At 43.1% G+C, this 16,723-nt stretch overlaps 1 protein-coding gene across 6 annotated transcripts in view; it reads right to left on the bottom strand.

Annotated features, from left to right (window-relative positions):
- Positions 1–16,723, bottom strand: part of LOC143428599 (uncharacterized) — a 31,036-nt gene that overhangs the window by 4,357 nt on the left and 9,956 nt on the right. For all 6 annotated transcript variants that reach the window (XM_076903605.1, XM_076903607.1, XM_076903608.1 and 3 more), the window contains exons 15-32: positions 15,142–15,277; positions 14,912–15,015; positions 13,540–14,218; positions 13,268–13,447; positions 12,968–13,180; positions 12,609–12,893; positions 11,990–12,532; positions 11,740–11,912; positions 10,973–11,125; positions 9,819–10,227; positions 9,432–9,619; positions 2,860–9,334; positions 2,215–2,652; positions 1,718–1,994; positions 1,306–1,529; positions 972–1,189; positions 479–856; positions 47–397 (exon numbers count right to left, since the gene is read on the bottom strand). In XM_076903605.1, coding sequence (XP_076759720.1) covers positions 47–397; positions 479–856; positions 972–1,189; positions 1,306–1,529; positions 1,718–1,994; positions 2,215–2,652; positions 2,860–9,334; positions 9,432–9,619; positions 9,819–10,227; positions 10,973–11,125; positions 11,740–11,912; positions 11,990–12,532; positions 12,609–12,893; positions 12,968–13,180; positions 13,268–13,447; positions 13,540–14,218; positions 14,912–15,015; positions 15,142–15,277 — 11,424 coding nt within the window. The remainder of the gene's footprint in view (positions 1–46; positions 398–478; positions 857–971; positions 1,190–1,305; positions 1,530–1,717; positions 1,995–2,214; positions 2,653–2,859; positions 9,335–9,431; positions 9,620–9,818; positions 10,228–10,972; positions 11,126–11,739; positions 11,913–11,989; positions 12,533–12,608; positions 12,894–12,967; positions 13,181–13,267; positions 13,448–13,539; positions 14,219–14,911; positions 15,016–15,141; positions 15,278–16,723) is intronic.

The raw sequence follows: 16,723 nt of genomic DNA, 5'->3' as shown, positions 1-16,723 counted from the left end.
GTGTAGAAATTAGGAATTAGATTCATATCGTTCCCTCGATAGTTACCTTATTCTTATAAAAAACACAGCCATCTTTAACGGCGCAGCCAAGGTGGTACACGTTGGTGCAGCGCATTTTAAAACATTTCACAGTAGCTCCCGGTTTTTCGCAAACGATACAATTTAATACAAGACTATGTTGCAAAGCGGTATCGAGATTCATCAAGGCACCATTTACAGTTTCGTAAACATCTTCCGACCAAAGGGCGCAGTTCAAGTGCACCCATTTGTCGACGTCAAAATTAAGTAGCCTGGCGGGACCATCGGCTGTACCATCACCTTGACTGTGACAAAACATGCATCGTCGACTGTCTTCCGCTTTAGCAGGTACTACCGTTACCCCCATACGGAAAAGCATCTGCAGAAAAAGGAGCACAACATTCGTTATATCGTAGATGCGATGTATCTAACGTAGAATTCAATTCATTTCAGACTGTACCTCCGTGATTTCTTTGTCGGTTGGTTTTTTGTACTTTGTCGGGGGTTGCATCGAGCCAACAGACCACGTTTTGTACCGTAAACCTCTCCACACTTTTGCAGGCGGTTGAAGCTCGGTCGATTCGGTTGTGGACTCTTCCGTGGCCGAATGTTTTTTCGGCCGTTTCTCGTCCGTTACATCGTCTTTCGCCTCGGGGACCTCCTGATCTTCCTTCTCCATTTTAATCTTGACTTCCGTTTCCTTCCCTGTATGATCCACTTCCATATTTTCAACATGATCGACCGGATGTTGCACGTATTTCTTTCCTTTCTTGAAATCGTCGTCCAATACCTTATTGTCTATCTTATTATGACATAGATGGTCGACTATTGTTGCAGCCTAGCCAAAAAAAAAAATTTGCACGTGCAATGAATTACTTGTACATAATTATTGGCGATCAAATTGGCTGAATCGCTCTACGTGGTTCATAATAATTTAATGGATTCTTGTTTACCTTGTCCTGGGTGTTCGAAGGTGTTCTGTGCATAAGGGCAAACTGCATGTAACAGGCTACCGAACAGAAACATAACTCGTCGCCTGGTTCAGCCTCTTCCTTACTTAAAAATGGTAAATCGGATACTTTCTTTCTTATTAAGCTATTCAATATCACAACATCGCAATGACGACAGAATTTGGCGGCGCCGTTCAAAATAGTTTGTATATCAATCGGAGCTGAAAATTGAGATGAACATGAAAAAATATCGAACACATTCACTTTTATAGTGAAATGAATGAAGAAATAAGGAGATTTCTCGTCATAGAAATTTTTATTGTACTAAGATACACACCTCCCTCTTTACCATCTTTTCCCTTGATTCTATAAAGACCTAATTTCTGACTAGGGGGAGTAGTAGTACGTTCTACTATCTGGTAACCAGTGGGAGGAGCTATGTTTAATATATTAGCCAAATCTTTAAGTACTCCCATTATGTCGTCCGCAGCCTGACTGTTCAAGGTCAACGTAACCGTCACGTTGCCATCCCTCAAAGATATTGGAGGTGATTTTCCAAACCTATATAAATCGCTAACATTACCAAGACTATTCTCAAAGCCAGAAACGAAATAAGACCAAACATTATCAGTATAAATAAGAGAAAATATTATCTAGACGTATAGCGTGTCGATCAGTTATGAATAATTGTGGCATACTGATAAAGTCTGGTAAATCTGGGACATCCTTTAATACATTACTTTGCGTACCGTGGTATTCCTAAGTTCTCTTTATCCTGTTTAGCAATGTCTTTACCAACGTACGTCGGCTTCAATCTGATTGGTATCGGTGATATTAAAGGTATCACAGGTGATACTCGCTTCAGCCAATCCGATTCTTCGTCCGACTCCTCCTCGATCAATCTTAAACCTGGGAATCGGTGTATGAATTCCGGAATGACGCATTCGGGCGAAGATGAGCTGACTATAGTGTCGGGGGAGTCGACGTCGCGGTTCGTTGACAAAGAATTCTCCTTTTTATCGTCGGCTAAAAATTCAATAATTATATTGTTATTATTTGTTACGTTTCTACGAGCAATAAGATAAAACCCAGTAACGATTAGAAAAGAAATGGACTTGGATGACCATTATGATGCTTATACAATTGAAATAAATAGAGAAAATATGTGCTATCTATAATATGAAAATATGGCAAAGAATAATCCAAATCCATTGTCTTATTTTCTCGTTTCGACGTAAACGCTTACAATCGTCCAATTTAAGAGGTGGAAATTCTTGATCGTAGAATCCTCTCTGGGTGGAAGCAGGCTGTTGAGGTGGCAGAGGCTCCAACTCGCCGAACGGTTGGGTGTTATAATGATCGGATATACCCGGCAATGTAGCAGATCCGTATGAACCGACTAAGTCTCCTGTCCTGGTGTTGTAGTCTTTCTGACTGCCGATTTTCGTCAGGTCTCCCGAGCCAAATATTGGGCAAACGCCGTAATTCCTGCCTAGAAGTGGTTCTAATACTCCCATCGGCGGAAGTTGCCGCAATTGTGTCATTAAATTATCAATGAACGTGTCATAATCCTCGTCTACGCGTATTTTCCTGGGACGCTTCTTCTGAGACGCCGCCGTTGGGTCCTTCCCTTGGCTTTGCTTCCGTTTCTGTTGGTATTGTCGCCTTTTCAACTTCTTGAGATCTGCAAGGACAGAATTCAGTGTAGATCGGTCACACTTTACCTCCGGACTAAAAGTAATAAATTTAAGATTCTCCAACGTTAACCCTTGGGTAAGCTAATGGAACAAGCGCTACACATAAAGTATCGAAAATATGATTCTTCAATTATAAACGCTAAAATTTAAATTTCTAACTCATATTTAAATGAACAGTGTACATCATTGCATACCAGTTTTGTCGTCAATCGATCCGTCGATAAGCTCCTCTTTGGCAGTAAGAAAGTCTTTGGTATCGGTTAATTGGGTAGGTGTACCACTATATAGAACTTCATCAAGAACTTCCTTTTTGACTTCCACTAAAGGCACTGTGTGTTGTGCATTTGCACCCTGTGACGCCTGGGCTTGGTGGCCCACCGTGTGAGACACCGTATGAGGCACTGATGGCGGTATTGTGTTTACGTGTGGGGGTTGTTGCTGGGTCGAGACAATGGGTTTCGGGGTAACCGGTATCTGGGGCTGTTGGGTCTGTGCTTGTGTTGTCTGTTGTGCTGGCTGCGCGGCTGTAATAGTCGTCAGCGGTTGCTGCTGGGTCGCTTGAGCGGTACTCGATACCTGCGTCGTGGACTGGATAGTTTTACCGGCCACGGTTGTGATCACTGGTTTTGCTTGTGACACCACTCTGGCCACGGTCATAGGAGTAGATGCACACTGTTGCTGAATCGGCACGGTACTATTAACAACGACATCGTTGGCCGGTTTCGTTGGTGGCTGAGTAATGTTCGGTGGCGGTTCTTGCTTTATCGGCGTGGTTGTTTCCGGCGTTTTCGCCGTAAGCGGTGGTACTTGCTTGGTCACCGTCATCGTCGGTTGTTGGTTCGCTTGCGTCAAAATGGGAGTGGTCTTGGCAGGTTGCGTTGTTATCTGTTGCTTTGGGAACGTGTCAGTCATGCGTTGCTGAGACAAGACTGGTGCCGAGGTGGTCAACGGCGGAGGTGGTTTCGGTGGCTCTTCTTTGGTCGGTGGACTTTGCACCTTCAGAGGTGTTACCGATTGCGACAAAAACGATGTCTCCCTGTTCAGAACTTGCTTGTTGCTGGTGGTCTTGGGCGTTGGTACCTCGTTAAGCAGAGGTGGCAAAACGGAGAATGGGGTGGGCGGTACCGGCCTCGCTAATTGTGCCTCCAGGGATGGGACCAGAGGCAAACTGGGGCCTTGCGAAGAACCAGAGCACAAAGTGGTCGTTGCGCACGCTGTATTCTGTAGTAATTGTTTTAACAATACATTTTGCGATTCCTCCATTCTGTGAGAACCGGCAGCGCTTTTATTTACCTCCAACTCTGGTCGAGCTGCTGTTGATTTCTCGACTACCGACTGCGGTTTACAATTAGACTCTTCCGGTTCCTTTTTCGACGGTGTACTTTGCGCCAGTCTCTCGAGGTCAGCAGCCTTGCTGTCCACGGGCAAGTGAGGGGTCGACTTGTACTGGCTCTGGCTAGATGTAAGTTGAGAATGCAGAAGAGTAGGTGTTTGAGACAAAGTGGACTGTAATATACTGGTGGTGACGTTGATACTGTTCGTACTCGATGTTACAATGGGAGGTACGATGGTTCTGACGCATTGCATGGACGTTGTGACCGTGGTCGAAGTGGCGTTCACGACCACGCGAGACGTCGCCGGTGAACAACCGGAGCTTACTTGTAGTATCGCCTGGAGGCTCTGCGTGCGTTGCACAGAAGTTGCCATTACCGAGCTCAACAAATTACTCGCTTGCGTGGGCGCTGTGTTCGTTCGATGGCCAGCGATCGAAGATTTCGCGGAGCTCGTGCCTGCCAACATGGCGTTCAGCATCGCGTTCGATGTGATCGAGATACCTGAATTCGTGGGCGGCCTAGGGGTGATCACAGACGACGTTTGCAGGTAGAGACCACTGTTAGCTTGAGACTGTATCCCGCTGGAAGTGACTCGTAAAAACGACTCCGTGGGAGTGACCTTAGACAAAGTAGAAACAATGCTTACTGTAGAATTTGTACTTTCCTTTGTATGAGGGGTGTAATTGGTCGTCGTGGTTTCTAGGTCCGGTTTATTTGCGATTATAGAATTAGAAGTGGTCATGGAGGTCTGCAGTCGAACGTTCGCGTTGCTGTGGAGGTTATTTACAGCGTTCGGCACTTTCGGCCCTGAGATCGCTGAGGACATCATTGTCACGATTGCGGTTTGATTCACGGTCGTACAATTCTGCGAGTGATTCGCCTGGGACAAAGAGGAGAGCAATGTTCGAAGCTGATGCGACACGTTGGCGACGTTTGATGTTAATTCCGTGGGTTTCGACAGAGGAGAAAGATGAGGCACCGTTGTCGTACATTTCTGCAACTGTGCTATGGTACTCACTACCAAGGGAGTACTCTGATGCGGGATTGGCGAAGTCTTTTTGGGCGCTGGTTGCTCGACAGGCGGTGGACTGGTTTTCTGTACCTTCGGCGCTTTGTTCTCGTTTCTTAAAAGATGCTCATTATCCGAATGATCTTGTTCGAGATCCATCAAAGACTCTTGAAGAATGTTTAATGGTAACGTATCTAAAGGTCTTGGTAGTTCGTACATCATGCTCGACTTTCTCGATCTGTCTTCCTGAAGTATCTCGCTGTTAGCCATTTCTGGCTTGGATGATATGATGTTATGTAACATGTCCAATATGTCATCAGATGATTCATCCATTATACTCTTGTCTTCGTCGATGGAATGCCCGTAAGAAGGTTTACTCGTTTCAATTTCCGTGCATAATTCATTGTGCTTCTTCTCTTTCTGAGGGATACTTATGTTCGTATTTTCTGCGACGCTGGTCTCTATTTCTTTCGACTTGTTGTTCACTCTTTGAGCCTCAGAGGTCGTTACGCTTTCCTCTTTGCTGTCATTCTCAACTGGTTCCGAATCGTTCTCTAAAATATTTACCAACGATAAGTCATCTGTGAGCGGTGATATCCTCTTCAATGACGAAGCAGTATCAGACTTACTTTCTGTGCGAGAGTCCTCTCTGCTTATTGTATTCTCAGCAGGGTTATGGATCGCCTCAAGCATGCTCTCCAGTTCGTCGGTGGTGTTCAAAGGATCGTTCTTCTTTTCATCGGATGCAGATGACTCTTGGCTCGCAGCTACGCTCGTAGCCACGTTACCGGTCAAAGTATCCGTACTAGACTCCTCCGACTTTTTCACCGCGCGATCGGTTTCGTCTTTCTCGGTTTTGATCTTCGTAATTTTCCCTAAAACTTCCAATTGATTATCCTTCGTTACCACTACGAAATTATTCCCGTTCTCCTTCTTAGGAAGATCTGGTATCGACATTTTCGGCGTGGACAGCGTAACAGACGTCGGCTGCACGCCCAAGACCAGTTTCGTGGGATTGCTCGTCGTCCCCACCGTGGACACGGCGGTGGCAGTGCTTTGCGCGAAACTGCTGAACTGTAAATTAGGCACTGACGACACAATTTTGTCCGGGCCTGTGACTTGAGGCTTGGAAACTTCCACGCTTGTCGAACTGATTTTTGGTAATGATTCTGTTTTCGCAATATTTTGCTGCGAGCTAACAATTATGTTTTCGAATGCTGTCTGGCTAAGTTTAGCAGCGATCTTAGCGTCCGCCACGATGCTCGCCATTGTCGATGGTAATTGTTTTTGATTGTTAAAAGTAGAAGGCGGTGTCGTCTCCTTTGCGATGCTCAGGGTTGTGAAAATTGGAGTCGGTTTGACAGTTGCATCCGTGGCTATTAATACAGTGGTGGAAACGGTGTTTGTATTGTCGTTGCTAATGTTTGTACTTGAAGAGATTGCCAAGGAAACGATGGATCTGCAAGTGGAAGGAACGCCAATGTTAGCGTGGTGTATACTTGACGGTGGAATTTGATTATAAAGAACTTTGTCGCAGAACACAAAGGATGTGGGACTTCTATTTGGCTTTGATTCTTTCTGTGTCTTTGATTGATCCTCAGCAACACTTTCAGCAACGGTATTTTCTTTCGACACCTCAGAAACACTTGGTGTATCCAACTTCTCGACCTCTTCTGTACACGATTCTTTGGACAGATTATCCTCGGGCGATTTCGTGCTGGGATCGATAATTACCACCTCTGATTCATTGACGAAAGACACCATCAGGCCCTGATCAGGCGATTGGTCTATGTACGATACGGGCGATGGGTCCACGCGAAGTTCTTCTTGATCAGGTGACTCCGGAGTATCCGTAACTGCTACCAGCCTCTTACCAGACTGCAAAGTGCTCATTATGTCTAATCTCAAACCCTTTTTGTTCCTCGTGTGGGATGGTACCAGGTCCTCGTCGCTCAACAGTGGTTCGTCTGTTTGAGATTCAGGATTTTCAATTTCCAATATTTGTACCAAGTCGTGCCCTTGACTGCTTTCGTTAACTAAGGCGTGGCAGAGAGATTCGTTGATGTCCGCCGTCAAATCCACCACCATTCCAGAATCGAAAAGCACGTACTCCTCTTCACCCTCTAACGTTCCTGACATCACATCGACTAGTTCCGAGTCTCCAAACTGATCTATAACCGTAATATCATCGCTATCTCGTTGAGCCGTGGAGCTCAGTGTCACCTCGGTGTTCACGATAGTTTTATCGTCGTCATAATCAGTGGTATCAGGAATGGGTTCCATTTTATTACTAGGACTACCCAACGTTAGGGGTCCATTGTCGGATAACGAAGTGGTCTGCTTGGTTTCTATACTCGTCGGTGGAGTTTGGGGTGGTGTGTGCGAGTCATCGTCGAAATCGTTGTAGTCTGCGCATACCAAAGAGTTGATCTTCGATGGCGGTATGCCAGTTTTTCTGTGCACGACCACGGACGTGTTCGGTTTGTCGTCTATGTTCAACAGATGCGATTCAGACGTTTTCCCTTTGCTGGTCTCAGCTTTCGTAGACCACATAGGCGAACCACCTCTCAGTCCAAGCCTAATATACCCGAACCGTCCGAAAGGCAACGGATTCAATGGATTATGTGGGTTCCCTCCACCTCTACCCGTATGGTCCGTTGTGGACACTTGTTCCTGTGAAATAGATTGCTGTTGATGCTGATGCTGCTGCTGTTGTTGCATCTGTTGTTGTTGATCATTTTGCACCGTAATGTTAGCAGAGGCCTGAGATGCGTAGGAACCGTGCGGTGTATGAGGCGTGTGCGGGGTATGCGGTGTTCTCGGCGTTCCTGGATTTTCTACGCTTTGCGGTCGGTCCGGCATCGCTGGACTATTTCCAGTGGACTGTCTCCTTTGCATTTGCATAGGCGAGCCACCTACCATGGGACTGCGCGGCATGGGAGAGCTAGGCGGTTGAGACGCTTGAGGATGATGCGTGTTGTTCAATTGATGCTGCAGCATGGGAGACGTCGACGGGTGGTTGCGCGACATTGGACTCGGTGGTTGGTACTGCGATATCATAGGTGAATTAGGCGGATGTGGATGAATTCTCGCGTTCATTGGACTGGGAGGTTGCGAGGTTTGACTCAGCTGTTGTTGAAGCATGGGCGAACCCATTGTCTGCTGAACCATGGGGCTACGAGGCATTGGTGAACTCGGAGGTTGTCCATAACTTTGTTGAATCTGTTGGTGAAGTTGAGGACTCGGAGAGTTGGCAGGTTGAGACACCATTGGAGAGCTCGGTGGTTTCTGCATCGTATGTTGTTGCTGCTGCTGCTGCTGCTGTTGCTGTTGTTGCTGCATCTGCAGGAACTGTTGTCTCTGCTGTTGAGCCATTTGTTGCTGCTGCTGTTGCTGTTGAAGCAATTGTTGTCTCTGTTGCACCATCTGCAGAGTACGTTGAGTCATCGCGTTCTGTCCGTCCGATAGGATTCCAGTAGTCTCGTGTTGCTGCTGAATGATCTGTTGTCTTTGAAGCATCTGTTGATGTTGATTCATCAGAGACTGTTGATTGGGTTGCGGGCTTCCAAGCGGGGAGCGTTGTCCGTATACGATCCCTCCTTGCAGCTGCAGTCTGGGCCTCTGTCCGGGTTCTCCCACGGCAGGTGGACGGACGAAACGTTGAGTGAGACCATGAACTCGAACTCCTTGATCCCCGATAATTTGTTGCGTGTTTCGAGTGTCCGGAGTGAAAGCACCGGGGCTGGTCGCGAGTCTTCCAGTGATGATCGCACGGTGTTGCGGAGAGGTCATTCGAGTGGCCGCAGGGCCACACATACCTGGCGACGGCATAGCGCCAGGGCTGAAGGGACTTTCTTCGTTTTGCGAATGTGGTGTGCCAATTCTGGGAGATTGTTGCATGTTGTGAGGTGACATGGTTCCTGGGTTCCCTGATTGCGGATTGCCAGGGCTGTGTTGCAGCAGAGGCGGGTTAGGGCTGTGTTGAATGATCGGAGTCGCTGGTGAATGTTGTATCATGCTCGTTGGGACGTTTCCGGGGCCTGGACTTTGAGAAACGAGTGCAGCGGGACTGTGCATTGGCGAGTGTTGGGAAGGCGACATCAGTGGTGAACACGGCTCGCTGTTTTGCTGCTGCGGTTGCCTCTGTTGCTGTTTGCTCTGGTATTCCTGTATCAGCATGCCATGTTGACGGGTTTGCTTGCGACTCGCGTCCAGGTGCTTCTGCAGTATCGCTTGCTCGCTGGAAATGCGTTGCAGTTCGGCCGCGTCGTTCTCCGTCAACTCGTTCCCGGACTTTCGTAGCTGTCGCTGTTTGCTATTGAGGGACTGTAAAATCAGGAGAGAGTTTGACTGTAGCATACCTGTACAGTATAGAGTGCTACAAAAACGAAAACACCGCAACATAAAAACATTCTATCCTTACTTTTCGTATTTTACGCAGCTTTTGTACCTCAGTTTCGTAATACTTCAACTGCTGTGTCAACACTTGATGCTGACGGGTCAGCCATTGCTCGTACTGCAGTTGTACTTGGCGGTCCTGTTCGTTCACGATTGTGTCCGGCGGCGTGGGCGGGGCAGGGATCTGGGAGATGTTAAACGTGGCAACCCTCGCTGTAATATACAACAAATTTTTTTTTTTTTTAATTGTCATAATGTTAATTCTTTGACTGCGACGTGTAAAAGTCAAGTTGAAGAATGTTATTACATTCACTGTACATAATTTTAATTAAATAAAGTAGACATTTGTGTTCTTTATAGTCGAAAAGCTAATTGCAAGGCAGATTATGTAAAATGTGTTTAAGATACTAACGTTCCGGTGGTGTTTGAGTGGCAATTGGTTGTCTGGGCACCTGAGCGGCTAGTTTCGTCGCATCCGGTACTGCTTGCTGCCAGCTGGTACCTGGAGCGGATGGTGGGCTTGATGTACAAGGTGGCCTAATTACAGGAACTCCTCCAGGTACTGATGTAATTCCTTGTGGAGGAGAAGCAAGGGGTGCAGATCCCAAAATATCTGCTTTAAATTGTTCAAACTCACTGTCACTTAGAAGTGGTCCTCCGGAAGATGCAGCATCGCTTTGCTGCTGCTGCTGCTGTTGTTGTTGCTGCTGTTGTTGTTGTTGTTGTTGCTGCTGCTGCTGTTGTTGTTGTTGCTTTTCCTGTTCTCGTTTCTCCTGCTCCAGTAAGTCCTCCAACAATAATGGTTGTTCCTGTGAACACGACTACTGACAGCTTATCGAATCTCCAACGAATTAACGGAATATCGTGGAAATATATCTTTGTGTTTCAATGAAGTAGGACAGTGACATGAAATTGCATAAATGCTAAATTCGTGTGTTGTAATATTACATAATGAAACGTGGAACATTGATTGTCCTAAACAAAAAAAGGGAAAAGAAATACAAACATGCAAAGTTTCATTTTTACTGGAATTATCATTAACATATAAATATTATATGAACAAGTTAATGGTAGAAATTTATATATGAAATATGTTGACTGTTGTGGAGCAAATATCAATGATATACGTGATCTGATGATGCTTAACGTTTTTCTATTTAGAACATACATGCACACATGAACATAAATGCAATATATTTTATTCACAACGTTATTATAAATGATAATCGTTCAACAAAATTTACTATATTATTCAGACCTTTTATTACTAATCAGTAATCGAAATCTAGAAATAATAATAAGAAACACATTTCTGTATGAGACCTAACATAGATGGATGATAAGTAATTTTATTTCAAGCAGAACATTTATATGAATTGCGAATAATGCAATTAATGACCTGACATCCATCTCTCGAGGAGTAAATATAATTTCTACGGGAAGTGGAAAACGAAAAATCGTGTAATTATAGTGAAAACAATCCGGAGGATAATATTTCTGATTCTAAGTATCGTTGCAGGTGATACTGTTGTGCTGAATGCTGTAAAGTCCCCAAGTCTTGCTCACCTGCAGAAGCAAGGGTCTTCGGTGAGGGTGAGGTGTCATTGCGGGCGTACCAGTATGTACCACAGGGGCCATTGGTGGGCCCGCCACCGGTACTGGGTGCCCTATATGGACTGGGGGCCGCGTCATACCCCGCCCACCTGGGCACAGCCCCATCTAGACATGCACCAACACCAATGCATTGCAAACACCCAGGCGAAAACACCATTTTACCAGCCAATACTTTTATATATTTAAATAAATTACTTGCCTACGTCCTACGTATCATAGCAAATTCGAGATATCACCTGTGTTCACGTTTATTATATCGTGATACTTAACAAAATTGGACAACTCATATGCCACGCGATTAGAATTCAAATTCATAAAGCTACCAAGATATTACACAACTCAATAATCATTGTCTGAACTTAAATACAGAACTTCCACGCGGTTCTACATCTAACTAATCATGTACGATATTTAAAAAAAAAAATGGTATTGTAAAAATGCATGTATAGAAATAGTTTGAACGTATATCAGTAAGTTACTAGAATTTGTGTGCGACGAATTAGGATTGTTATAGTCGATGTCTGTCACGATTAGAACGGTTTTAAAAATTCTTGTTACGTACTCCGCGAAGCGTTCGTTGCTTATCAGACTGCGAAATATTTAGTATTCTTGTGGTTAGAGGAAAGTGTTATTAGGTATAATTGCGTAAAAAATACTCAAAATTAAAGCGATGCAAAAACTTCAGGAACATCGAGAATGTGTCTGACATAGGTACAAACCTGTATTGGTCCAGGGTAAGGTGGTGGTGGTCCAGGATACGGAGGTGGCGGCGGCGGCGGCGGTGGTGCAAGAGGCATACGAGGGCCGATCATGTGATTGACAGCGACCACTCTACCAGCCACGTTTGGCACGCCAGCTACTCTCATACCGAGACGTTGCTGTTGTTGCGATACTGCAATAATAAAATATAACTGTAAAATAGTAACCTATTTAATTGCAATTGTAGGTATACCATAACGTTGCACGCACCTTGGATATGTGCTTGTGGCATTCTCTGAGGATGTCCAGGGAACGTGGACGGATAGCTGACTGTAACGGTATTGGTTGATGTGACAATGCCAACCGCTCCATCAGGCGAAAGCAAACGAGTTCCTGGAGCCATAGGCCTGCCCATCGCCGCTGCTTGCTGTACGTGCTGATGCATTTGTTGTTGTACAGCTTGAGCATGCGACTGAGGCATAATCGTGGATGGTTGTTGCTGTGGCGTTTGTGATGTTACGGTAATAGGTGTTACTGTTTGTGCTTGTGTCGGAGCATTGGACGTCTCGGTCGGTGTTTGTACAGTAGTGGTCGTACACGTGTCACTGATGTCTGCATGTACCGCGCTGTTCGCCCCCAAATCTGTCGATTTTCGCTCTTCGTCCTTAACTTCCTTCTTTTGTTTCTCATCCTTCGTCTCTACTTCGACTTGTTCTAAATCTAAATCAAGTATATTTGTTTTCTCACCACCCGCAATGTTGTCTAGTTCAGGATCAGCGTATTCCAAAATATTAAAATCTGCTCCCATTTCAGCTGCGGAAAAACAGAGAACTTACTTACTGTTCGACGCTCGCAACAATATGAACTTGACGTTAGATATTTCACTTACCAAGCAGTTCATCGTCATCATCGCCTAGATCACCTAATATTGCACCTACGCCCTCGACCTCAACCATTGGTGCTGCCTCTTGTTCTAATTTTTCAAGCTCTGCAGTGACATTGTCGGGGATTTCCGACGGTTCGGAAGGGCTAACAGTGGCTTCACTAACCGTAGTTGGTATTAGAGACGCTCGTATACCAAGCCCTTGCGGGCCTAACATTCTGATCCCCTGATTTAAATTATCCTGAGGAGCTCGTATTATGCGTTGCGTCATAGTTTGCCCTTGATTAGGATCTGTAAATATGATGCTGATTAATCGAACACTGGTTCACGCAAAGACAGCGTCGTAATATAGAACGTACGCGTACCTGGAAACCTTTGCTGTTGCAAAACGTCGTAAGGTTCTGCAATGGAATTCCTTGCAGCTGGCATTCGTGTTTGCAAAGTTTGATTTCCTTGAAAATGTTGCTGAGGAATGCTAGCAGCTACCTGCGGTCTTTGTAAGAGCATTCTAGTCCGTGGATCTATATTCTGTACCCTGGCATCTATATTTGCTGCCACAGGATGTCTCGAATTTATTCCTAAGCAGATATTAAATAGTACCATAGTAAAAAAACTACTACGAATATTATGTCAATATAGGTAGATTTAAAATAGCAGAAAATTACCGATTTGATTTCTTATCAAAACGTTTGGTTGGATGGGCATTCTGGGTCTAACAATACCAGGTGGTAGAGGATGTCTGAAAGTGCTTTCACCGGTATTGTTCGCTGCTTGCGAATGTTGCGGAAGTTGTACATGACTTGTATCAAATTGTTGCTGGGTGTTTTCCGTATTGCTTTGACCATCTGAAAAATTAGTAGAAATATGTGTGGTGAAATCGAGTAATCGGTATAGCACGCACGGTGTTCGAAGATTAAATCATTCCCAAATATCTTACCTTGGTTCCACGTAGTGCTGACAGGTTCCATTTTTTTGCTAAATTGTTGCCTTTGCAGAAGGTCGCGTAACTGCCTGTTCACTTCCGGCTGTTGATTGAACACTTCGGGCGGCTGCGAATCTTGTCGAGATTCTGGCCTTGGCGAAGGATAATTTGGAGCGGGAGAGGGGGTGGGAGGTTGACTACTGTACGGATCAGGTGTACGAGATGGTGCATATACGTGGGTAGCAGGACGAATAGTAGGAGCATTAAACATAGGCCGTGGTGTACCTGGAGGCTGAGGAAACACGTCGCTTCGAGGCGACGTGGAATATGATGGTGTTCCAGATATTTGTGACCTGGGTGTTTGGGAGCCTTGAGAATACGCTTCGGTATTATCGAAACGTTGAAAATGGTCCTGGGATTGTGACGAGGCTGGGGACTGTGGAAAGTCGTGTGGGGACTGTGGTGCTTGCGGGGAAAACGGAGAAGGCGGTTGTGTGAAATTGTTTGGCATCCCTGGCCTAACCACAGTCCCACCTGGACGTGCCATCGCTGCACAAGGTTGATTTGGTAAACGTGGTATGCCCTGGTGTGGGCTCTGAGGCGCTAAACCTCGCGTGACTTTTATGGGAGGGGTTGCAAATGTATTGCGTGATCCAGGCGACGGCGAAGCTAATGGTCCCATATGATTTCCGTCCTATAAAATACGTCATATAGAATATTTAGATGAGTACGTCTTAACTTTGTGGTGAAATGGAAAAGTGGGCAAAATCGAAAGACAAATTTTTCAAGAAGATGTAAAACATTTTTCACAACTCCGATTTCTTTCTTTGATCCTTTTTCTCTTCATAGCTCTTTCGTCTCTGTGTCCAATGCCCGTTTACATAAAATGAAAATTTTTACGATAAAAAGAGAACTATGAAAGTCACTTTTCCAAATCATAATACGAAAATTGTACTTAACACACTACTTCATTTGCTTATCATTCATTTTATGTTTGAAATAGATGACTTATATCCGTGTTCCTTGAAAGTCTCCTATTAGGAAGTTATATTGATACCTTTAACTCGTTCTAGTCAATGTATGACTTAACACATTCGCTCTCAATGTGTTAGAAGACTTTTCAGTAGAGTCTATAAACTCTTCGATAGAGTGTATAGTATTTTTTTCAACCACAAATTACTGTAATATAAAATTGTCGGTATGGATGTTATTCAATTGTCATTACTTAATGTTAGTCTTAATTTAAGTAACGCTAACTAACGTTGTCTGCATACATTTCAATAGGCGAAAACGTCAAATGTCGTCGTCTGTAGCAAATCCGAAGCCCTTCTTTTCCAGTGCACCACAGAAATATGGTATTTGTTGTACGTATAAGCTAAAATTTTACCTGTGATGTAGAAACTTGTAATTGTGTCGTTAATCCTGTAGTATTGTCGGTATTTATTTGACTTGTATTATCGTCGCTTATTTGTCTATGGACCCTGGTAACAGCTGTAAGAGGAATACCAGAATCTCAGATGCATTTTATTACAGTTGATTTGCGTCTGATTTTCATTTATATAAAATTAACACTTAAATATTTTTCTAATAGTGAGAAAAAAATACAGTGTTGCATACCGTGTACGCGTTGCTCGTGAATAACTTGTTGTTGCATTTGTGCCTGTTGTTGACGCATCGCTTGTAACTGTTTCCATTGACGTTCTTGTTCAGCTTCTCTGCTGGAACGATCTCTATTGGAGAGTCTCTCCTGCTCCTGTTAAAAACAATTTCGTTAGATTCAACGTATTAGTTATAACAGAAGATCATTATATCCTTGCAGTAATGTTATTAAAACACACTGATATAAATTACTCTGTAGGATTAACATTTGCTTCATTTCGAAAAATATTCGATTATTTGATTAATGCAATAATAGAAGAATATAATGATCCGTATTTTTCCTTTTCTTTTGAAGCATATAAAATATACAATAAGACAAATTGACAATCAGCCAAAGTGTACTTTAAATTTAACATTCAAGTAAAACAATGGCGTATTACTAAATTAATGTAATTAGCAAAATTTTTATATTTTCATATGTGCAATAGTTATAGTAACCAGCCACCATCTAAAATAAGTATTGTTTAATCAAAAGTTTGTATAAAAGAAAAAAAACGTAAAACATCTTCTGTACCACACAGAACACCCATAAACATTCAACTCAGATTAACTTATAGTAGTTTTCATGCACTGTATCATTGAATATAGAGAAGTACAACTTTTGTACTACTAAAGATACAACATTACTTTTCCTGATGCATATCATATAAAATAAGAAAAAAAAAAGTTATTTCATTATATTTATAACGAAATTTGTATACATTTGAAGGCATAATTACTGTTAGCAGCTAAAATATTAGACTTTGTTATTACATATTATTAAATAACATAATTAACTATATAATCATAACATTATATAAATACAACTTGTACTGTAAAAAGTATAAGTGTGTCTGAAAATTAAAAAGAGCAACAAAAGTTAGTAAGAAAAACTAGTATTTCCGTACATAGGATATAACGTAACTACATCGCAACAAATATCTACCAGTAATTTCTAACACAATTTATAAGAAGCAGTATACTTATGTAGGTAAATAGGAAGGGGAGAAAGTATAATTCAATAAAATATGTTTGGAATAATAAGGAATGGGGGTAAAATGAAATAAAAAAAAATGTGCAACCAGTTGTCTTCGACATGCCGTGTACACTGATAATGAGCAATGCAAAATAAAATATTCACAATATATACTACGTACTCTAACATAATAAGTAATAAATTTTATATGTTTAATAAAGAATGTCCGATCATTCAAACTAAGTAATATATAAAATAAGTATATCTGTAATATACATCTTGATTAGAAAGATACAAAGGCAGCATGAATCAGTTCATTACATAAAACCAACGTTCTGAAACACCATTGTATTAATAATACGTTTAACGGTTGTAATTATGAACAATTTTTGCTAATATGGATAAAATGAGTGATGAATCATAGTTTCTTATCTATGCGTTGATAGATTTCTAAAGAAAGGTGGGGCGAACTGGATAGCGAAATTGTATCATATGAATCATTTCGAATTGTGTTTTATAAGACATTTCTTCGCTATGTTTAACTAATGTAGGGCTCGAGTATTCGTCACTAAAGCGTTTTTATGT

This window comes from Xylocopa sonorina, chromosome 10 (assembly GCF_050948175.1).
Source record: "Xylocopa sonorina isolate GNS202 chromosome 10, iyXylSono1_principal, whole genome shotgun sequence".
Classification (NCBI taxonomy): domain Eukaryota; kingdom Metazoa; phylum Arthropoda; class Insecta; order Hymenoptera; family Apidae; genus Xylocopa; species Xylocopa sonorina.
Note: the sequence above shows the minus strand (reverse complement) of the source record. Positions and strands in the feature narration are given on the sequence as shown.